Source organism: Oreochromis aureus, linkage group 15 (genome assembly GCF_013358895.1).
Source record: "Oreochromis aureus strain Israel breed Guangdong linkage group 15, ZZ_aureus, whole genome shotgun sequence".
NCBI lineage: Eukaryota > Metazoa > Chordata > Actinopteri > Cichliformes > Cichlidae > Oreochromis > Oreochromis aureus.
The window spans coordinates 23,731,477-23,756,361 of NC_052956.1; the positions used below are offsets into that span (position 1 = coordinate 23,731,477).

General features: G+C 39.8%; 1 protein-coding gene across 2 annotated transcripts in view; it reads right to left on the reverse strand.

Annotated features, from left to right (window-relative positions):
* cfap61 (cilia and flagella associated protein 61) overlaps window positions 1-24,885 on the reverse strand; it is a 40,574-nt gene that overhangs the window by 10,990 nt on the left and 4,699 nt on the right. The window contains exons 7-18 of one of the 2 annotated variants that reach the window (XM_039598969.1): window positions 24,113-24,286; window positions 23,757-23,836; window positions 21,479-21,518; window positions 20,387-20,523; window positions 19,698-19,824; window positions 18,459-18,536; window positions 17,575-17,781; window positions 15,524-15,652; window positions 10,296-10,423; window positions 4,178-4,270; window positions 3,471-3,639; window positions 2,139-2,310 (exon numbers count right to left, since the gene is read on the reverse strand). In XM_039598969.1, the coding sequence (XP_039454903.1) occupies window positions 2,139-2,310; window positions 3,471-3,639; window positions 4,178-4,270; window positions 10,296-10,423; window positions 15,524-15,652; window positions 17,575-17,781; window positions 18,459-18,536; window positions 19,698-19,824; window positions 20,387-20,523; window positions 21,479-21,518; window positions 23,757-23,836; window positions 24,113-24,286 (1,534 nt within the window). Of the gene's footprint in view, window positions 1-2,138; window positions 2,311-3,470; window positions 3,640-4,177; window positions 4,271-10,295; window positions 10,424-15,523; window positions 15,653-17,574; window positions 17,782-18,458; window positions 18,537-19,697; window positions 19,825-20,386; window positions 20,524-21,478; window positions 21,519-23,756; window positions 23,840-24,112; window positions 24,287-24,885 lie in introns of both variants that reach the window. The other variant, XM_031751608.2, reaches the window with a different exon arrangement.

Consider the following 24,885-nt stretch of genomic DNA (forward strand, 5'->3'; position numbering starts at 1 on the left):
TAATATCTCTAAAATGAGAAACTCTAAAACGTCACTCTGTCTCAGAGTGACGCTGAAAAACTAGTTCATACATTAATTACTTGTAGCTCGGACTACTGTAATTCATTTTTTATCAGGATTTCCTAAAAACTCCCTGAAAAGCCTTCAGTTAATTGAAAAATGCTGCAGCAAGAGTACTGACAGAGACTAGAAAGCATATTTCTCTTCTCTATATTGGTTTGTCTTCATTGGCTCTAGGTTAAATACAGAATCAAATTGCTGGGGTTATCTCTGTATTACTGTTGAATCTTTATCTAACAATATAAAGTGCCTTGAGGTGACTGTTTTTGTGATTATATTTATATATATTTATATTATTATATTGTGATATAATTAAAACTGAATTGAAGTTGCTACATTTAATCTGAAATGTCTTTCTAGTCTAGTTTTATCAGCACAGGAGGAGGTGAAGGCTTTCACAGGTTGCTGTTCATGGCCTCTGTCCATGGTACTGAATGAAAGGAGCAGTATGATGAGTTAGATTTATATAAGCCATGATCACATGCTGCTAATATCATTGCTATTAACGGTAAAGAGCTTACACAAACACAGTAGATTGTTTTGAAAAATTACCACATACTCTGACCATCTCATACAAATACACAAACAAAATGCAGCCAGGAACGGTTGGGAGTGTTTTATCAGCTGAGCTCCTTTGGTTGCTATGATACACGATATCCACAAAAGTAAAGTGTTGCATGAACTCCACTCCACCTGACTGCTGCTTAACTGTTACACCCACAGGGAAACAAAATGCCACTTTAATCATGATCTTCCATATAATTACTCTGGTAGTTTGGGGATTTAATTTTGCTACAGGCAGCAATAACATCTTCTCCATTGTTGCTTAGCATTTAATGGTTGGACGGTGTAGTTTTTGTCTTGCTCCTCCTACACTGTGATTGGACAGCTGGGTTTTCCCAGAAGGTCAAAAATTTTCAACTCTCGGTGACCATAAACATTTAAAAACATGAAAAGTTTCCCTGCCCCGGAGAAAAAACCATAACAACACAAAACACAGACCCTCAGTCATCAAACATTGATTAGTATGCACAAAAAATAGACCCCGTTAAATGCAGTCTTTCCCTCTCATTGGATGTGTTTTTCCTAATTTTGTGAACACACTAATACGTTCAGTTAGCATGTCAGCTTTAGAATTTCTGTCATTGCACATGTTCATATGGCTTCATGAATTCATAAATATCACCATATGTTTTTTTTTACTTGGAAACAGAGGAAACATTATATTTAATAGTTTAGAGCTGCACATGTTCATTTCGTGAATATTAATTGTCATGTTCATGCAGGACACATTAGTTACATAAACAACTGTCCCTGCTGACATCTTTGTGAAGTGCTAATAATCTCTGTGTTGGTGGAAATGAACCGAGCATGTTATATTAAAAATGATACCAAGTCGGTTATTCACCTTTAACACCTCCTGCCTTGGGAGTTGTCATTAAGTGTTTTTACCCCACTTGTTTGTCCGTATACAGTTTAAAAAAAAACTAGATATTTATTTAAATAATTTGCATGAACATTGCTGGAGCAGGGTAATAAAATGTTTAAAGATCAACTGTAACATCTTTGTTTTTTATATTTTTGTTGGATTTGTGGCAAATCAGAGAAACTTCCCTGCACTCGAAGGCTGAGATTTACATACACTCTTTGTTTTCCTTCTGCTGTTATTATTAAAATATGGAAATAAACATGGTATCTGCAAAGGTCTGTCTCTGCAATTTGCATGTATTAATGGTTTTCCTTTATGACTGGAATCAGCTAATTAGTATGTATAAAAGCCTCACTCTAGATCACTGCACAATTCCTTCAGAGAGCAGATTAATTTTGCTTAATGACACTGTGCATTTTCCCTGCTCTGAAAAGCCGGCTCTCAGAAAGTGATATGATAATGGAAAATGGATGGAAGAGGCTGACCTGATTCACGGAGATGAAAGATTTCTCTGCAGCTAATTAGCTGCTAATTATACCGGGGCACTTCAGCAGTGACTGGCTGAGTAATGACATACTACTACAGATTAATTTTAGGTGTTCTGTGTGTGTGTGTGTGTGTGTGTGTGTAGGCGAGGCTTTCCATTTACCCTCCAGCTCCAAAAAGTTGGCACAGAGCCAGCGGCGAGCAGCCATGCAGTCGTGGAGGTCGTTGAGGGTGAAGAGGTTGGAGGGCACGGGCCCAGTGTATCTGCTGTGAGTGGAGTGCAGCTGGCTGTTTGTGACAGGCTGGCTCACATCTACACCAGTGGGACACGGTACCTACACACACACACACACACACACACACACACACACACACACACACACACACACACACACACACACACACACACACACAACAAATTAAATTTATTTCTTTAACTTCTCACATTTCAGTCGTGTAATAGCAAACAGTTAAAAGGAGACATCATGAAAGGAATGCTGTGCGTCACCATTATGCACAAAGTGTCCTTCAGCACGGACAACAATCATATAACAAGACAGTGTGACAGACCTGCTGTCGTGGTCCGAGGGTGTGGGGATGTTCGTGAGCTTTGGTTCTTTTATATTTATTGATTTGGATCACTGTTTTGATTGTTGTTTTTGATTTCTCATGCTGACAACGTGTTTTAGTTTTTGTGAGCTTTAAATTTAATTATTGAGTTCTGGTCCTTGTTTTTCATTCCGTTGTTGTATTAATCTCCCCAGTCTGTTCTCTCCCCTCTCTCATGAATGTACCTTATCGGTTAAACTTTCCCTGTTTATTCTGTCTTTTGTATGTTTCTTGTTTTACTTTGACAGTTGGCTTTTTCTTGTGTGTTGTCTATGGTTTTAATTCCTGTGTCTTTTTCCTGCCCATTTCTTAGCCTCAGGTCAGAAACAAACATTTTGTTGTTGCCTGTCTGAGTGCTGCAGCTGTATCCTCTGTGTCAGCTTTAAAGAGATGTAAATAGCTTTTTTCTCCTCTTAAAGTTAGAACTAAATTATAATGCCAAAGGAACATCGGTGACACGAGGACGTCATATTAAGTTGTTGTTGTTTGTAACTCAGTGTAGTCTTTGAATCCTGCTGATGCTTATGCAAACAAAAAACTACTTAAACACTCATTGAGCACTTTATTAGGGACATCTCTGCTATCTAATGCAGTTAAATACAACTGTTCTATGATTAAAAACACTTCTCTAAAGCTCATGCTTCAATTTTTGTTGAATTTAAAAAAAAAGTTGATCATTCTGATTCATGGTTATTATTTAGTGTGTAGTGGGGGTGGTGCAGGTGGATGTGACTGCGTTGTAATGAGATGTTTTTCAGCTATTTTCTCTAACCAAACAGCACACATAAGCCGGAAATATTTTTCACCATGTTTACACTGCAGTAACAGCTCTGCTGTCAGAGGGAAGACTTTTTACAACTCAAATTACAAGTACCAATCATCTCACCCGATACTGCAGGCCAGTACAGAGGATGAGGTGGTCGTAGGGCACCTTCTCCCCACTGGACAAAAGGACGTATTTGGACTTCCTTCTGATGCCCACCAACTTCCCCGTCACCACACTGATGAAGGAACGCACTGGGATCTGGGCCAAGTCTCTGCTGCTGTAGGCATGACTGCATGAAGACGAGAAGAAGAAACTTAAACTAGAAGAATTTTATTAATGCTAATTTTCTAATACAAGCCTCCACAATGCTGATGATGCACTTTCAGTTAGAAATCTGTATTTCTAATATGCACTGACAATGTCAGTGTCTGTCATCGTTTGTTGGCCGGTCTCCGGCACAGAATTCGGCTCAATTTAAAAAAAAAATGTGTACAAATGTTCTTAATGTTTGTGGAAACGTGTACAAGAATCTGCAAATGTGTCTGATTCATTAATGTGAAAGAGGTTGCCTCACACAGTGGCAAATAGCACTGCTTTTAAAGTTTCTTTCATAATATTCTGAAATAATAATAATGTCATGTTGCGTTTACATTTTTCCTTCTAAAACACTGTTTTTAACTGAGTTTAATTACACTTAAAATAATCACACACTCTGGTGTTTTTCCAGCTGTCTGATGGTATGTCGATATATATCCAACATGTTTGGGAATGTGAGATGGCGCGACAAGGTTTTCCATTTTCATGTGCATGTTGTTCTGCTCACTCACCTTGTGGACAGAAATCCAGCGTCCTCGTGGTTATAGTCGCCGGGGAAACCGTGTGTTGAAATGAGGGTCAGGTTGTTGAACCTCAGGTGAGGGCTGTGAGAGAACAAACAGCAGCGAAAAGCATGAGTGCTGTTCCACATAATGCTTTGAACACACAGTGAGAGGAGGACGCTGGGAAGGACTTCACAGCTTTTGGAAATGCAATCACTGAAACATAAAACTCATGTTCCTACTTTAAGTGTGTGAAACTGGAAATTCTAGATAACACTTTGTACATTTTTATACTGTTTGTGTTTTTTATACTGTTTATTTCAGTCATTGGGACTTTATTTACCCCCATCTGATGGTATTTAATCACTAGCTTTTGAATGCCTCACTTAGATATTAGAACATTAAAGAGGTATAAAAGCATGATTTCTGCTGTTTTAAAGGAAAACAGAGGACAGTGGAGACACTGGGAAAACGTGATTTTCCTCTAGGCTGCTCTGGTTCACAATTGATTCATCGGCCAGCCACGATTTATTATTCTTTATTCTGCATGGCTATGGAGGGGTGTGACCCTTGTCTCCACGCGTGCAGGCAGTGGAGGATGCATGCGGAGAAGCATTCTCTCCAGAATATTCTTTCCTGGCTCGTCGGCCACAGTGAGCACTGCTTGTAATGTAGAGAAGGTGGTTTGGCCAGACTGAACAGCAGGCAGCATGCTGCCCAGTTATTACGGTCTTATATTTTGCACTGTTTTGTCACATTTATGTATTTTATAGAAAAAAATGAATGCCTTTCTCAATTTTCTCCTGTTATATTTTATGTGAAATGCAAGCAAAAACATCTGTCTCTCTCTCTCTCACATGTATGTATTTATGTATATATGTGTATATATGTGTATATATGTATATGTATATATGTATATATATATATATATATATATATACGTATATGTATATATATATATATACGTATATGTATATATATATATATATACACACATATATATATATATATATATATACGTATATGTATATATATACACATATGTATATATATATACATATGTATATATATACACACATATGTATATATATACATATATACACATATATACACATACATACATATACATATACACACATATACATATATATATATATACATACATACATACATACATACATATATATACATACATACATATATATATATATATATATATATATATATATATATATATATATATATATATATATATATATATATATATATATATATATATATATATATATGACAATATTTAATAAAAGTCATAACTCAGTTGATATAGTGATGATTTTGTGTTAAGGGAATATAAGGCCAGGTAAAGACTCATAGATAAGACAACAAAGCCTTTATTGGTCCCACAGTTTGGAAATTCAAGGATACAATGACACAGATGACATTTTAGATGCCGAGTAGCAGCAAAATGGAAGTGCAGTGGTTGGATAACAATAGCAGCAAGTACTGAGTATTGCATACTGAGCTATGAGCATATGTCTATTAACATGTTTACTTTTGACAAAAGAGAAGCTTTTTTATTTTTTCTCTACTCTTTCGACATTATTTATCCAGAAAATTTGCATATGTATGAATAATCAAGAACATTACAGCTCCTTGGCAAGGAAAATAACAAAGTTAGTTTACAGCGGTCAAAGCTACCTTTATCGTAATGTTTAAATGTCTTGAACACCTGAGGAATAACAACCTTTCCATATTTTGCTTACTCAGGCTAATCAGTCTTCTTCTCAGGTCTGTGTGGGTGTGTCACCACTGACTGACAGATGTTCCCGACATTCACTTGTGGATACACAAACAGCTAAAGACACCTTGTAGCACACCTCTTGTATACCTTTGTCAAATTTAAGTATCCTCTGTGCTATCTAAGTGTAACAAAACTGCTTAACACTGATTTAACAATAACTAAACTATAACTAAACTTAAGTAACACTGAAACTGGGATGTTGTATAATGGGTCGAGGTTTTTAATCGGTTATTTAAATATGTATGCAGACACAGAAACTGCAACGCCAATATTAGACTGAAAAATGTTGCCTGCGTCTGAACTGTTGCACAAACAGCAGACTGTTATCCACCTTTAACCTGAGAACACAAACATAGCAGAATGGTTTTATGAACTGAAACGGCGGTGCATTGAAACGTTGTCATGATACCCCATCCTGCACCTTTAGCAGCTCATTTACTGTGGACACTGCGTTTTTAATACACTTGAGCTTGATTTAAAGCCGACTCCTGACACCATGATCCAAATGAGAAAACAAGTTCAAAATAGAAAAACTATAACAGATCTGAAAGTACTTGCAGGTTATTTATACCGCTGTCACACTGTCTGGTTTGGTTTTTGTTTTGGTTTTTTTTTTTAATCCTCAGTTTGCTGACAGGTATCCCTTTGTAGAGACTGACAAATGGAAATTACACGGGGTTATGTATTCTTGGCTAAAAAAGCAGGTCAGGAGCTTAGATTTAATCCAAAATTCAGTACACTGTTGAGATATTATGGTGCTTTTACATAAAACATAAACCTTTTAAAATCCCTCAGTTTACCAACGTAGGCATGTTTCCAAAGTCTAAACCTTCTCAGGTGCACATTCTCCAGCCCGTTGATGCATTTGTGGTTCCTGAGCATGAAAAACCGGAGCCGTCCAAGCTCTTGTGAGTTTACTGTTGACAGTATAAACCATCTCTTGTGATGCAAATGGCCTCCTTTGTTGTGGCCTACAGGACATTACACAGCTGATAACAGCAGTTCCAGCTCCTACGCTCAGTGAATAGCAAAGTGTGTGTGTGTACCTCGCAGCGTCCAGCCTTATCACCCTGACACTCTGATCACCTCCTGCTCTGTTCTTATCTTTGCTTCCTGCTAAATTAACGCCCACCGACGCACATCGACAACACCAGACACCAAAATGCTGCTAAACCGATTGTACATGGGAAGGCTGTTGTTTCATATTAGTGAGCAGTTATAGCAGTAGATACATGCAGTGAGGCATGTGGTAAACACAGGATGGCTGTGCTTGGTTCCTCATATTGAAGAGGTACTTTAAGGTTATATCTGGTATACAGGATTGTTACAGGACTAGAACTACAGCCAAATAACCAAAAACAGACATTCCTGGGTACTTATTTTACCTGTAAAATATTACAGGTACTATTAAATATCCTGCACCACAGCTCCACGGAGATAATAAAGAGAAGCTGATTCCAAAGACACCACCTGGTCAGCTGAATGAAAATCTGCTTAGCACTTTGACGTAAGCCAAAAGTTGCTGGTTTTTAAATAATGCTTTCATTAAATGACTCATTATACTGCACATTTTGTAAAGCTGGTCTCAGATCACACCTGGAGGCTGACTGCAGTATTAGTCATAAACTTTGCTGCTCCATCTTAGTGGGTGGTACTCAAATGCCAACCTATGGGGGTGAAAAAATGAGCGAAATAAGAGAAATCCCAGTTTTTATGAATCAGCATCTACACAAGACCGGCAAGTTGCTCTGTCACTGGCAGTTAGCTGCTAGCAGACGTTCAACCTCCAGCTCACTAAAACTCTAATGTATTTACCACCTTGTCATATGTCGATTAATAGCGTCCATCACTTTCATTTACATTTTTCAGGCTCTCGATATCTGCCCACTTCACACTGGCAGTGATTATTTTGCCCATCACTGACTTTCTGGTCCTCACATTATTACTGATCCTTTTCTTCGTGGACACCACATTACTTACACTAACGAGCAGGTAATAGTATGATAAAGTAGAAGAGGTCATCTACAAATCAGAAGGTTGGTGGTTTGATCCCTGGCTGCTCCTGTTTGCATGCCAAAGATACTGAACTATGAGTTAGTCCTGACATGTTGATTAAAATGTGAATGTTAGGCTAGGAAGCATTTAGGCATATAAAAAAATCCTTGTGTTATTGAGGTGTTAACGTTACTGCTATAACTGTAATTTGGAATGTGATAACTAGCAAGCTGAGAGACCTTCCAGCTACTGAAGAAAAAAAACAAAGAAACAAAAAGGTAAAAATATAAATGATTTGATGAATTTTCAGTGGGCAGGCGTAAGGACCTCCACCTAAAATAACTTTTCGGTCCTTTAAAAGTTCTACATTACTGACCTGTAGATATTAGCATAATAAACACATTTCCCAGCAAACAATATTTATAGCTGGATCAGATAAAAATGCCTCCGTGCTTTGTGTCAGCATTGGTTTAAGCGTTGCTTTCTGACATGAACATGCGAATAATAACAACAACACAATAACACAGCAACAATCTGACAGCGACCACAGTAAAACTTTCTTGTCAATCCGTGCCAGAAGATGGATTTTTGTTGCAGCGCTGAGGCATTATGGCCCATTACTGGCGTCTGGATGCGACAAAATCAGCAGCTCTGGATTTGCTCTGTTATCTGCCGGTGACAGACAGCCGTGGTGACCCTGCAGTCTGACCGCGGTGAGCAGAGGGCTGAGCTGCCGCAGAGCTCTTTATCTGCCTGACCCCGTCCCAGCCAGTAATGGAGTCGGGGGGGGGCTGGACTCAATGAGCACAAGGAAATCTGTGTTGGTGTGGAGGCGGGTGGACATTTGGGCAGGGCTGATAAGGGGGGCCCCTCGCGGGCCGAAACTGACCCATCTTTCACCCTCTAAATGCGTTGCCGCCTCACCATTAGTCCAGTAGACACTAACTGCCTCATTAGTCAACTCATTAGTGACAGCAAACACAGATCGCTGCAGCAGATCCTGACAGGGGAAACAGTGGAGTGGCTAATTAAAGGGGGCCGGCTCTGGCCCCGCTGAATGCCAGGCCTCAGACAGCTGCGTGCGCCTGCCCCGGCACCGCCGTCGTGCCAGCCTCACCGGCTCTATGAGTGCTGAGAGATCTCGCTCTCTCAAAACAACAACCCTGGTTGCCTGGCAGCTATCAGCTGGCTCTGAATCAGCAGCCCTCTGCTTCTTATTATTTGCTGGAGCAGTTAATCTCAGAGAGCGAGGACAGAGGCAAACAGAAGACGCCCGAGCTGGAGTCAAGTGACATTTCCAGAGGTTTGGATTCCTGGCATGAAAGGCGATAAAGAAATGAAAGAAGCTCGAGTGAGAGGCTCTGGGCTACTCGGACGCATCAGCCCGTATTTTAACCAAGATTGCCTGAAAACGTTTCATTATAACATCTGCCAGATCTCTATTACAGCACCTGCATCATCACCGTGTTCTTCTTCTTTGCCACATGCAGTGTGACCTGTTTGTGCTTATAGCAGACATCATTGTCTGCAGACAGTTACTGATTCAGAAACATGAGGTGCATGTTTAAGTGTTTGTACTACAGGTTTCGCCACTTGATGATTCTGAGTGCCATTTACACAGACTTTCATTATTAGACATATATGGACACATCCACTGCGACCTATTCTGAATATGTAACCTTAAACACAAATTAATTTTAGCAGTTTAATCAATGCCATAAGAGCAACTTTAAAAGTTCAATCAATTTTTATTAAACATGAGTAAACATGATAAATTTATCAGGAACTACTTTTAGAGGTGGATTAATCCATATTTGATCCTGTGAGTATTTGGGGCAACAGGCTGGCGTGTGTGGTCAGATTGAATATAACTATAATGATTCATGAAGGATTATGTCACATGTTGGTGGCAACAGTGGCACTCTATGGCACAAAGGAACAATATTGTATACATCGGGCTTTGGTTACACTTGTACGTGGCACATTTACATCCGCCTGTTCACCACAAACTACCTGACAGACAGAAACTCTTGGGAGCACTTTGAGTGTATAGGTGAGATTCTGAGCAGCTAATGAAGCTGTGTGCCGTGTGCAGCAGAGCTGTGTGCTCTGTGCTTGATGGGGACTTGGAGATGACAAGGTACATACACAATGCACAGATGGTGAGAGGTTTCTGCGAGAGGCTTAATAAGGGCTTGAGCAAATTTTTGCCCCGGGACACCAAACAGCTAATCGGATCAGAGTGAAACAGGGAAAACGCTGTCACTCCTGCCACAAATTTAGAAAGTACAGCCGCAATCAATCCTGGAGTTAGTTCAGAGGCAGACTCACCAGGAACAAAGCACCTCGAGGAAAGCTAAACCTGTGTCCGAAGCTCCCACCAGCACAATCCGGGTATTAATGGTGACCTTTGGCTCCATGGTCAACTTTCTGCTGACGAGGCTGAGAGCAAACGGCGCCTAGGAGAAACAAAGAGAGGAGACGGTCTGTCACGTTTACCCCCATCTGGAGGCGACACATCACTCCCAGAACGACTGACACCATTTTCTGGAAATTAAATAAATGCAGCAAATGTACTTATCATTACATAATGACCTGTCCAATTTCTCCCATTCACAGCTCAGCAGATTTCATCAGGGCGCCTCATCAGCCTGCAAGCTTTCAGCTTTTCTCTTTATACTCTGTGACATTCAAGCGCGACTCGTGCTGAATCTTAGGCCCGAAACGTCTGCGCTGGGTGAAACTTAATGGACACGCCATCAATCATGCTTTTCACCGGTTCTCAAAAAAGTTCACAAGTGTTTGAGCAGAAACGGCTCAAAGCAAACATTTCACAAATGAGTTCAGCTGACTTAAAGGGATTTTCTTGCGTAAAAGGAAAAAGGAAATTACATTAAATGCTGCAAATTTCCAACAGCATATGAACTTTTTATACGTCTTTTTCAATGGAAGAAGAATTTCAATGAGCTGACACGCAATCTGCCAAAATATGCAGAGTCCTGCCTCCCTGCATAAGCGTATAATTACAAATAGCATGAATAACATTTCGTGCAAAGCACATTTAATTTTAGCCAACACGGAAAGCCCGCAGGGATGGGATGGGATCAAATGTGTGACCTGAGAGTTAAGGAACCCTTTTCTCCGACAATCACAAAAGCGTCCCGCAGGAATTGGTCGAACACGCCGTTCCAATTTCCCAATTCTCCAAGGCCAATCGTCTCTCTCACCTCCTCTCACTGTGATCTGAGGCAGCTAATGTCGCCTTCATTTTCTGTAATTAGGCAGATTGGCTCCACAATGCACCTTGTTGGATGAAAACAACACTGAGCAAAAAAAAAAAAAAGTCAAAGAAAAAAAAGTGTGTGGGGGGGGGGCCATGGGTGGAATTAACCTTTGTGTGATATTCAAATAAATTTCCACGAGGGCATGTGAGCCCGACATCTGTCACATACACAGAGGTGTTTTGGCACAGGTTTGACTGTGGGAGGAAAACAAAAGAAGCCTTGGTTATTTTATATGATAAAAATTTGAAGCATCAAAAAGTCACAAAAATTAAACTTTGCGGGTTTGACTTTGACTTGTGTTTGGTAATTTAGTATATACCGAGCTGTTGTTTTGAAGCAACATGTTTCAATAAAGGCTGAGAGGTGTGTAATGCTTAAAAACACTTAATGGAACAACTAATTAAGTTAATTAGTAACATGATTGTGAATGAAAACTATCCCACAGAAGCTAAACCATGTGTATGCAGCCCTCCGGGTAATTTTAATTTTAGCAATACAATGCAAAACCACATTCTGCAATTATTCCAGCTGCATGAGCCTCTGAGTACAGACTATTTATAAAAATGTCTGTGATTACTAAACAATTAATGCCACATTTTGGTCCTCGAATTAAAGCTGAGAGCGTGCACTTTCATGTTATTTGAATGTTTTTGTACAGAGAGTTAAAACCTTAAAAATGTGCTCCAAAATAGATGGGTGTAACTGTATTTTTAAATTTTTTTCATTTGGTCTTTGTACAACATGTTGGAAACAGGGTTTCATCTCAGGAACTTATGTAAGCAGTAAAAGTCAATATGTCTTTACTTTAATTTTGAATGCACAGGCTCAGTATTATTTTTTTGCTTGACTGGAGATAAAGTAGCCTTAGAGTCAATATGTTATGTATATTGTGTGGTTGCTGCAGGTAATACTGGGTTAAATCATGCAGCAACCACTGATGCTGAAAAACAAAATTAATTTCATGCAATAATCTGCAGTTCCACTAACGTCCACAAGAGGCAGGCTCCAAAGTAAGTCGATGCCCAGACATCTGGCTTAAACTGACTTACCAGTATTAAAAAAGCATGTTGAAAAACTGGTGCAAAAAGAGTTTTTTGGATAGTTTTATGCATAAAAACTTCACAGCGGGAGGTTTTTCATAACTGGATACTGAAGTTATGCGTATGGAGGTACTATGGTACTAGCTGCTATGACTGATTATATTATATTATGTGATGACTCACTGTGCAATGCAAACTGAGCCTGTGCTTATTTTGCTGAGTGAAACTTCAGTATTTTATAGGTTTGCTATTTTGGACTAATTATCAGACAGGTGTGTGTTTGTGTGTTAACATCACTGTAGTTTATGAATGCAGACTGATAACAAGTTTGTCAGAATTAGATGATGACTTAGAACTCCACCCTCTGGTCCAAATACGGTCACTCAAAAAAACCAACATGGGTCCAACAATTTCCCACATACTACTCCTGAGAAGTTGTCTAAAGCTAATTTAAGCAAGTTTTATTACCTGAAAGATGATTAAGAAAAAGTATCACTTACATATTCAGACATCCTGTTTGAATATGTAAATGAATATGAAATGAGCAGCACACTGGCTCTGATAAGTCTGACAGCTTTTTGGTGATGACACTGACTTGCCAGTATCATGTGCACCCTAATTTTGAAGATAAGATCATGTCATGACCGTTTTCTGCCTTTACCCTGAAGAAAAAAAAACTTCTCATATTATTGTTTGCATGTATATCAAGTTTGTCTGTTCTATTAACTTTTAAAATAGATCAGACAAACAGTGATTTTTAAGCCGATGTCTCACGCAGCTGCTGCAGGTCAACATTTATTGAAACTGAGCTTTACTTTATATGTAAAAACCCCTCATGTGTTATCATATACAGGCAAAATTAAATGCCTAGATGCATCCATCTGAATACTGCAGGAATTAACCAGATGAGGTAATCAGATGAACAAAGCTCCCGTCTCATCTGCATGTGAGGTGGAGCAGGTGCAGCCGCTCTTATCGCGCTGGAGGTGCCTCACCTTTGCCGCACACAATGACCACGGCACTGCGTAACATGATCCCGTATTGACAGAGAGGGAACAGGTGCTTTAAATTTGATTAATCATCCCGGGGCCGACATCGGGAGGAGGCTGGGACAAAGATCTCGGAGGCGAAGCTGTTATCAGTATGGCAGCGTGGAAATCATGACTGGCATGGGGGTGGGGGGAGGGGGGTGATGGAGTGAAATGAACATGTTAGTGTACATGGTGACGCCTCAGGTGGAAAGAGCGCTGCTGAACATGGGGTAAATATTTGAAGTGGATGTTAAAATCAATCAGCCAGGCTTTAAGCCCCAAACGTGGCTGACAGCTGAAACCATGCCATTATTCACACAGGCTACTTTCACTGCTTTTCTCCACCTTTTACTGAAGTCATCTTAAGAAGCGGCACTTCATATTTACAGAAAAAAATATGCCTTAAACAGAGCGACAAACCAAGGTACTAAAACCCAGGCTGTTAGTTTCATTTTGAAGTGACTGATCCTCAAACTTTCACATTTCATTTTCTTTATTCTGTTGCACTTTTTCCCTTTACTGAATCAACTTATAGTGGAAATCAGGCAGCAGGTGACAGCTCAGCATACACTGCACGTGGAAGATAATGCTGGTGTTTTCTCTCACTTTCAAATAATTAATCTCAGCTTTTTATTATCATCAGTGCTGAGCTGACACAGATACAGGTGAGTATCACTCTTCAAAAAGCATCAAAGCTGATCTGAAGGAAAGTGATGGCCCGACACCTGCCTGAAACACTCTGTGCTGGTTTTCCTTTCATTTGTATGTTTAGTTACAAGAACAGACCTGCGACAGATGGTCTGACTCCCCTCAGGGGCATGGTCTCAACATCATGGAGTCAGTCTGGGATTACATGAACAGACAGAAGACTGAGACTATAAGACTGAAGCCACAGAAGATGCTGGAACAATGAACATACCAAAAACCTTAGTGCCATTCTCGGACCCAAATCACCGATGTCCTCGGCAGAATGTGTCATTCATTCAACAAAACCTTAAACCCTTTGCACTGAGTCAGACACAATCTGTCCTTCCCTAAAATACTCTAAACACATTCTCAAACACTAAAACACAAAAAAGCGAACCACAAAGATAGAATTGGAGGAAAACTACAACACAGAAGTCCGATCTTAAACGGTTCTCTGATGTAAATTAATCAATATATGCCGGTTCGGAGGGTGTCTGAGTTTGATTCTAGCAATGGATGGAAACACTGAGAGGCAGTGAAGTAATCGAAAGGGCAATCTGTGACACGGCATATTTGTTTACATGGAATCACAATGACAAGAAACAAAAGAAATGACCTCATTCCACATTTCTATAACAACAACATAACATTTACTTGATTCATGCTTCTTATAACCATGTTGGGGGAATGTGGAACTGACCACTTATAAAGTCTTATGAGCTATTCAATACAAGCAAATGTAAGTATATGTTCCTTCCACTTATCCAGTTCAGGGTCACAGTGGGGCTGAATGCTGTTTGTTTCATATCTGAATGAGGGAATTAGGACAAAGAAGTAGGAAGAACGACTGCAGCCACAATCTCAGGTCTTTACTGTATCCTGATATTTCATTTAATCTCATCAGTTTGTAAAACTGGAGCGCAACTGGAAATACACACTACATTTTTTTGAATGGTGCAACAAATGCTGTAATCTTCACTGGTTCTAGGTGTTATCTGAATGATCATCTGTTATTTTGAGTGGAGGTTTAACAGTTTGGATGTGTTTGTGAGGTTTTACCTGAGAAGCCTTGGTTGTTTTGTGTACACAGCTTTAGGCCTGAGACAGTTAAATCCTCAAAGGATTTTCCTAAAAGTTAAAAGACTAAATCTCATCTTCTGAGCCAAACACTGTGTGCTGATTAGTCCATCATGCTTTTTTGCACATGAATGTGGGAGGACTTTTGTAGTTAATCCTCAGTAGAGTAGTTTAAAAACATTTGTTTCAAAGTGAATGTGATAAACTGTTGTAGGTGTGGGGAAAAAAGCTGCTCAGAAGCATCTCTAAAACATGAACGTTCATTCCATCAAACTGTGCACTTCAACCTCCAGCAGTGAGTTTCTCCTGCATACCTACAGTTTGTATGAACTCTTTTGAAACAGCACCGCCTGGTGGCCACATGCGCACCCTGCTGTGCTCCCTCCCATCTAAACTCCCTGGCAGGAGGCTTCCTGTCAGCCTGCTGCTGCTGTGCCCACCTGGTCCTCTGTGAGCCGCCTAGACGGGGCGTTGATGCCAAGCTCCTCCAGCGGGTAGATGATCTGGCGTCGTGGGCAGACGGGGACGGCGCAGTTGAGGAGATAATGCAGATGGTGGACGCAGGAATTCTGAGTGCAGAGAAAGAGGGCACGGAGTCAGTGAGCACAGAAAGAGAAAATCCCATCGGAGGTTAAACAGCAATCAGTTTGGGGCTTTGGGGGGGGAGGGCAACTGGAAAGCTACGTGGTGATAACGAGCTCGGGTGAAGAGTTAGATGATGCAAGCACCACTGACACACACTGCCTGAGCACAGCTAATTCTCTGCTTATCTTCTGCCATTACTCCATTTTCACATCACGATCACCCAATCTGGTGCTTGTTTGTGGAAGGTAATTAGCAAAGGAAGTGGAGGTCTCTACATGTTGAGGAAATGTCTTATTATGGCGTGGAGAGGTTGAGCTGGCAGCGCTGTCGACACCTGCTGCCCCGACCTCAGGGACCGGCAGCCTGCTGTAAAAAATGACCTGCTGACAGGCGCAACACAACCACAAACCCGTCTCTCTGATGAAGTTAGACGGCCACGGAGCACAATCCCATATCCAACCTGCTCTCTCCATAAATAAAAGTTTGCTGAATTACAGGAAATCATTAAATGAATAAAACTCAATATAAAAACATTTGGTTTTATTTATGTTTTTACCGGGTTGTGAAAAAATTGTTTCTCCTGGCTTTCAACAGCTTATTTTCCCTTCCTGCTGGAGGGATGATCTATTCTAACTCTGCCTTTATTCAGGGTTTCTGTGACTTAAGTCAAAGTAATCAGTGATAATCCAACACAGAACTAATGCAAACTGAATTACAATGCTTAGCAAATTTATTAGACCACCTGTCATAAAAACAAGAAGGGAAATGTTTTGTAAATCCATTAACATCAGAGAGCATTCAGCCAATGATTATGTCCTACTGTACATTTGCACCATTTTTAAACTCTATAGGTTATATATAACACCACAGGTCTTGGTAGACTTCTACACATTGCTGATAATAAATCTAGATCAGGCATGTCAAACTCATTTTACATTGTGGGTCCAGAGTATTCTCATTCCCAACGCGTAACATACAGACGATTTGTTCTCTTCCGTGTCCTTATGAGTCGATTCTCAATTGAATCCAACAGAATGCCGCTCGTGACGGTAACATAAGCTTAGAGCAGAGGCTCCAGCCATCCATTCCATTCCTAACCTTACCCTTAACCCTAACCATAACCCTAATCCTATCAGATAGTGTTTTCCAAAGTGATTCATGATCAGAACGTAAAACACATTTACATGTGTAGTTCATTCCAAAGGGCTCTCATGCCTCTGAACTCGTAACATACCGACGATTTGTTACGTGATGGGATGAGGACATGTTGCGTGGGTCACATACAGCCTACTTTGATCTTAAATGGGTTGAACCTGTGAAATACATGGTAAATGTCCAAAATTGAGAAAAAATTCTAGAAGTTCAAAGTGTAAAGTTTTCATTAATTTACACAAAATGTTGCATCTTTCTTTTGTTTTTTGTTACTGTGGACTTACTGTAAAAAAAAACCCCCAGACATTTCCTTAGCATTTACTGGAAAAACAGGAACTTTCCTGTGCAGAGTATGAATGACACTGGGGAGGTGGTCTTCAAAAGCTGGCTTATGAAAATACGGTTAAAACCTAAAAATCTATATGCACTCCTTTTCCAAAGCCAACCTGTGGGCCGGATTCCCAGGCCAAATCTGGCCTCTGGGCCTTATGTTTGACACCCCTCATCTAGACTGATTGTGTGCCTTTACTGACTACCTGTGCATGCACTATCTTGCTACCTAGACTGGGGTTTTATAGTCACATGATCTGTTTTAAATGGATGTATCTTTTTTTTTTTTTAAGCACTTTTTACAGCGTGCGCTCGTTAGTCTGTTACACTAATGAAAACATGTGTCAGAGCAGCCTTGCACCCCAGCTGGAAGTGGCCCAGTGGTTAAGGGCTAAGCGAGGACCTGGAAGCCCCGTGCACTCACCTCCTGGCTGTGGTAGGAGGGGTAAATTCGGAAGTACAGGCAGGATTTGCGAGCCAGCCGAAGAACCTCCTTAAAGAAGTTCTTGGAGAAGTGTTGGACGGTGGTTTTGAGGACGAAGTGGAGTATCTGAGCGTGCTCATCGTAGCCATGGTGGCTGAAGTAGATGAAGCTCTCGATGTTGTAGTGAGCACGGATGTACTCGATGTCCTGACAAAGACACAGATTCATGTGAGCTTGACGACAGAGGAACAAATTTCAGGAGTAATATTTTACGTTTTTCTTCTTTTATGTTGTACATTTTGCTTATTGCAGTTCTTTTGCCTTTGTTGCCTATTACTGTGTTATTACACCATGATAAAGTATTGGTATGCCATGTCACATAATAGGTACATTATTAAGAATTATTTAAAGCTATTAATATAACTTTAATTAATTTTATTTGTACATTGTCTTTTTATTTATTGTTTTATTTCAAATTATTATTTTATTTAATAGAATATTTTCTTAATTATTTAAATTGTTTAACTGTTTTTACTGTTGTTGTTGAAGGTTTGCTTTTTTTGCAAGTATCCCATGTCCACAATGTGTCCTAATTGGCCATTGTGGACATTGGCAAATAATAAATAAAAACAAATAAAAGCAGATTGATGGAGCATAAAAAAGAACATGAAGCACAATTCCTAATGGAAAAAAAATTTCCAGACTTCATATAAAGCGCACCTCTTTAGTCAGAAAAGAAGTGAATAGCCAGGCTAGTGTTCAAAACAGCTCGCTGGCATCTCCATTTACCTTTTATTAGAAGTTTTTTTGCACCTTTAAGGCAGAATGGGGGTTTAAATGGTCAAACACTTCACACTTTTACTAATAAACCAGACTTCTAGTACCTGCTCGTCCCTGATGATGACTATCCCAACTATCTCAGCGTCTGCCTGGGTGATGAAGGCCTGCAGTGGAACGGCATCCTGAGGAACAAGTGAACCAAACAAAAACACGTCAAATTTCCGTGATTCCACTGAACTGCACACGAGCAGAGTGCACTTTACTTGTAGCTGAGACCAGTGCCATGAATACACATGAAGTGGCTGCATTCTCATTTGAGAAGTAATTATCAGTGTTGGAGCTGCGGCAGTGACAGCTGGGGTGTCAGTCAGAGAGGAAAATCCGTTCAGCTGAATTCTCACCAATCTGTTCCCTGGCACACGAGCTGATATTCCTCGTTATTCCAAGACAATCATCACACCGCTCCAGTTACACTCGACGGTCCAAATTAATCACCATCTCATTTTTTAAAGTTAAGGGGAGCAAAAAGAGTCTCACCCGCCTTAAATTTACTATATTAACCCTTTGTTGACGTCTCTGGGTTTGGAGTCCTGTTTTGACTTTGTTTATCTCATGATGAGTTTCAGATTTTATGATATTGTTTTTTTAACTCTTGGTTTCTGTGTTGGTGCGCAGGGCGGAGTTTTCTGCCTGCCTGCCTCCACCTGTATTACCCCCTGTCTGCTCCTCTTACCTGTTTCCTGCTATCTGCCAACATTCCCTGTCTAACATCCATGTTTCCTAAATTTTGGAACTGAGGTCAAGTAGTCAAGTTAGTTTAAGGAAGGTTTCTAATGGAATGAAACGACCCTGAAGTATCTGCATGGCAGCTGTAATAAGAGCTGTCTGACTTCTTTAAAGAGTAAGGAAAGGTGCTTTTATGCTTCCTTTAGCAGAGGACACACTGGAGCATCTTTAACGAAAGGAAAGCAGATACTACTGCTTCAGGATCATCATTAATTAGTTTTACTTCAGAGAGTTACACGAAGGCTGAAGAAAATCAGGAGTTACAAACATAATAAGCTAATCTCAGAGTCACAAAAAAATTTATTTGATTTCACAGATGAAGCAGATGTTCCTCTTTGTTTAAAATACAACCGTGATATTAAATTGATTTTCATACCCAGTTTTGTCAAAGTCTTATTTAAACAGAACTTGTTACAAGTTGTTTCAACTTGTAGTTGAAACTCATTTTCAGCAGATATATCTGAATGTGTGAATATTTGTCTGATCTAAAGCACAGCTGAGGTCTGTCTTTGTGAATCTGACTGCAGGTGTGTTAATAACAGTGTTTGTTGGCTGACCCGGTCACAGCCAGTCTCGTAGTAGCGGTCCAGGTCCTGCAGCAAAGACTCGTTCAGACTCAGATCCTTCACCAGAGCAGAGACAGCAGAGCGGTCCATAGCCACGGCTGGCCTCACGCTCAAAGACCTGTGGGGAAAAACACTTAAAGAATCTGTGGAAATGCTTTGTATAGTGCTCTGAGCCTTCATAAATGATTTCATGATATAATCACTATAAATGACTGAGCAGTTCATGCTCTGTATCGATGCTGTTTTAAAGAATGTGTTGATCTCTTGGGCTCAGCACTGCAGGAGTACATGGATGATTTTTCCCACACAACCATTTCTAGGGTTTGCAGAAAATGTCAGAAAAAGAGAAAATATACAGTGAACTTCAGTTTTCTGAGTTAAACTCTCTTGTTGCTGTCAGGTGTCAGACTGGCCAGACTGCTTCGAACTGATTGGAAGGCAACAGTAATTTAATACAGTGAGTTCAAATCAATACAAATAACCACTCAATACAACCAAGGTATGCAGCAGAGCGTCTCTGAATGCAAAATATGTTGAACCTTGAAGCAGAAGACGACACCAGTGGATATTAGAGGAACTGTAAATGTTAAAAGTGACAGAGTCATTAGGCTCAAATACACTATCGGTGTTGTTCATTTGTGATTTTGGGAAACACACAAATCTTGAGCTGTGAGATTTACCTGACTCCATCGCGGTGAAAGATATAGAGCTCATGTTGCGACAAGCTGGTGGGAATTGACGGCACCCTGATAAAGTTCTGCAACAGGGGGAACTCAGTGGACAGATTTGGAACTGTGATAACGCAGAAGTTCTGGTCCTGACACAAACAAAGATAACACACATCAACAACTGAACAATAATCCGTATATGGACAAAAACACTGGGCCACCTACAAATTACACCAACAGGAGCTGCTCGGCATAAAGCTCCTGGAGTGCAGTTTTCTGCTGATGTTAATGCCAGAGAAGGTTTGGGATGCAGTGCATTGGTGACTTTTATGCAATATATCGCTCAGCGCTGTAACTTTAGATGGTCCTCCACTTTGTCACTGAATCACTGTGGTTTCTAAACGACTTTGTTCGACTTTGCAATAATGCCACTTACAGCTGATCGTCTAAAATCTAGGAGGGAAGAAATTTCATGAACTGATTTGTTTCAATGGACGCATCCTGTTACAGTGCCTGTCCTACTGTGGAGCACCTATCAGAGCCATGCAGTGATTTCTGTTTGTTTTAGGAACGTAATACAATTTTTATTTATATACAGTTTTTAATAATCAAAAACCCCAAATCAAATTGATTCTTCTTCTCTCTCCAGGCCTCACCATCAAAACAGCACAACTTCAAGGCAGGTTGGACCGAGCAGCTTAGAGATTTTCATCTTCTGTTCAGAACAGACATCTAAGAAATTTGTACTTCGCTTTGTTGAGTGAAACTCTAGTATTTTACTAGCTTGTTTCTAATTAGCACTTATTAGCAGTGCCTGTGGGTTGGACCCATGTGGTTTATGCCCCTTTTTCTTGTTTTTCCACATCATCAATTACAAATCAACAGAAAGATTGCTAAAATTAAAAAAATAAATAAATAAACGTCTTAATTGCCTGAAACATTTGGAAAGTTAATTTTCACTTGTTAAAAAAAGCTTTAATGTACTTAAAAAAAAAACATTTTCAGGCATGTGAACCACTCTCAGGTCTAGTGAAAAACCAGGGGTCACTGACATAATGTAGAGAACATCTGACAGAGCTTTAAACTTGCAAAGATGATACTCACGGGGAAAACCTGGAACAGAAAAGGAATAAAGTCTGCTGATCTGGAAGAGAAAAGGAAGAGGAAGGGGAAGTTAAGTGAAACTATGAGTCTGTGCCAAACTGGTGATCACTGTGGTGGAACAACTGTCCGACCAATCTGCCCGCTGCTTCCAGCTCGACTTCTCGCCTTCAGCTCTCTGTCACTTTAAGCGACGCTCTCATTAATAACGTGCTCACTCTCGGCAGGAAGTGACTCGACTCCATATTCAGTAACAGCTGGGAGGTAAGGCGGTGGTGAGGGGGGCTCAGCGGGAGCCAACTAACAGTCACTGTCCCTGCTTTAACGCGGCATATGACTGATGTAGCTCTGGACGGCTGCCACCAGTGCTGCCGAGTCACAGCCTCCAAAAAGCGAGAAACATATTTTAATTAAAAACATGGAATATTTCTGAATATTTTCCCCATTTTTAAACAGTGATATCTGACAGTCGACATCTGTGAATTTTGCAGAAGTTGCCTCATACCTTTTAATAACTTTAGCTGCCGTATTTACTTTACTTTTCTATGGCCTGCACATTACTTACATATCCAATATTCTTTACTAAACATTTTATTATATCTGGATTATGAATTAAAGTGTTTTTATACTACAATTTCAGGTATTTACTTAAATGTACATAAATTTAGATGCTAATGATGAAAGCAAACACAAAAGGAATCGCAGTGACGCAAAATGTCTAAAATCCAAAAATGAACACAAGAAAATCAGAAAGCAGTGTTGGGAAAAATAAAGCAGGCAACACAACAAGCTGACAAAAAGTCAGGTGCGATGCACAGAACACAGCAGGGAGGATAACTTATGTAAATTAAATAAGTCAGTATGATAATTTATTTATAAAGTACCGTTTTCACACACCAAAGTGCTGTACAGGGTATGTACATCTATATGCACATGCACACATGCATACATGTAATTACACTACATATAAAAGGCTAATTAGGTCCACATCATGCGGACGTCTATGACACGTGCAGGAAATTGACATAGTTAATAAATGTAATATTTTTTTATTTACAACATACCAATCAATATGATACATATGAATATGGATTATGTACAAACAAACACAATTTATTATGTGTTAGCCTGTCGATGTAGTCAGTGCATGTGGGTTTTAAAAATTTTTTTTTGATTTTACATTTGCCTGTTTTTCTTTAACTGCTTTATTTATTTTAATTAATCAACTTATTTGTTTGTAACCAGGTTAAAATGGTTATTTATTAAAATGAAATCCTAAAATTGTTGAAATCCATGTTCAAAGGTGAAATTTATGGAAGAGGATTAGGGCCATTGGGGGGAAAATTTTTTTTGTTTGTTATACTGCAACACACGATACTGGATTGTCTCTTTGTTTTGCAAGTTACCGCATTTTGTTCGACATCCTAACACTATCGCCATATTTTTCCCTATCTGGTAGTATATAAACCATACAAACATGCATGCTCAGCGCAGTGTGCTGTGTGCTGTGTGAAAATGTTGCATTCACACCATGTGGGAGGAAAAAAGGTCACAGTCAATCATGTGCAGACAGCTTAATATTTCCATGACAACCTATACTCAATGGTTATGATAAAGCCATTTTAACCTTCTTACATGGAAAAACATGCGATATATCGAGTATATTCGATGTATCGCCCACCCCTAACTTTAAGTATTTATTTTATTCTGTGTTCTTACTGTGAATAAATTCACTGGCAGTGTGTGATCTCTCACTTTTCCTTCCCCATCTATGAAACTCAGGTTTAAATCCATTACACAAATTCACTGCAGATGTCCGCAGTGTCACAGCGGGGTACTTCTCTCGGGCTGGGAATGTGAATGTTGGGGATCATAGGTATACAATTTCAGCAACTACTTTTTAGAGAACATTGCTCAAATAGAAAGAAACAGTTGGGGACTATGTCAGCTGTGGACTAATCCACATTTGGTGGAACAGTGAGGATCTGTGATGGTGATAAAGAAATGGATCGCTTAATCACAAGGTTTTTAAGTGGTTTTAAAGATTAGTTCTGAAGGCTTTGTGCCTTCATTGAAAAGAACCAGCGCAGGGAAATGGGGCACTTTCCTGGAGAGGAAGAAGGGGAATGAGGTGAGGATTCAAACGCAACTCAGACACACTGATGTGGAGCTCAGAGTAATGATGTAATACATCAGGTTTTAAATACACACAGGACACTTATCTGAAGTATTTGCTGTCGGTTTTAAGGTTTTAACTGTCAGGTTCATTCTGAAAGCTTACCTCAGTTCATAATTCTTGTTAATAACAAAGATCTGAATACAGAAGGTGTTGGATTTTTCTGAAGCTGGCTGAGCTTCCTCCTGCTGAGATGTGAGTGACAACAAACACAAACAGACTTCAGACTGTACAGTACGACTGTGTTCACCTGTTCTCAAATCATCTGAGCAATAAAAAAAAAAGGAAGGATTAGATAGACAAACAGAGAAGGGTGCTTCTTTCATTTCATCTTAATTTCCACATCTTTATATTGTTTTGAGCAGTGATCACATTTTGCTGTCCAACATCTTTGGAGTGTTTTGGAGCAATAGGAAAAGTTTAATCATTTCTCAGATATGAGATAGGTTTGGTTTATTTACCTGCTCTGCAGACCGCCTGTGTTCATCTTCATCAGACTGAGCAGGAACTTTATGATGTTTTGTTTTCTGCTCTCTGATCAAACCGTCAAACTCACTCAGCTCGAATCTGCCAAGGAGCAACTTCAGGTTGACCTCAGCACTGGCACAGATGAAGCCAACGGCGACTCCATTAATCTACAGAAGAATCACATGCTGTGTGATCATACTAATGTAGCACTGCTTTCTTATTCTCTCGGCGGTTTATCACTTCCTGTTTTATTCTGGTTTCTTTGTTCCCTCTGTTTTTCCTCCTTTTTTTCCTGCCAACACAAAAAGTCTGCATCTGAGGCTTGATTTACCTCTATCAAATGACCAGAAGAATGCTCAACCTTACATTTAATAAGATAACACAGACTCATAGCTTAACCTTTCTGTCTTGACCCCAAAGACCAGTTGTGAGCCAGGAGAAACCCTGATGTGTGTAAATAATCTCTGGAAGGTGCAGCGCAGAAACAGAAATTTCATCAGGTTTTTAAATTTTTTTACTTGTGTTCCTGAATGCACTCACCAGGCGCTCAATAAATGAGACGTGCTTCATACTTAGGTTTAGAAATAATTCTGAGGTTCCTGACTTTACAAATAGCGTCTGAAAAAACACCTAAAACTTCACTGAATAACTACTTTCAGATTTCCTGTTCTCAGCTTCAACAGGCCTGAAGATAAATTGCCTTTTTTCTGTGCACATCTGCATCAGCTACCGAGTTTGTCTTGCTGGTTTTGGTTGCTGATCAAAA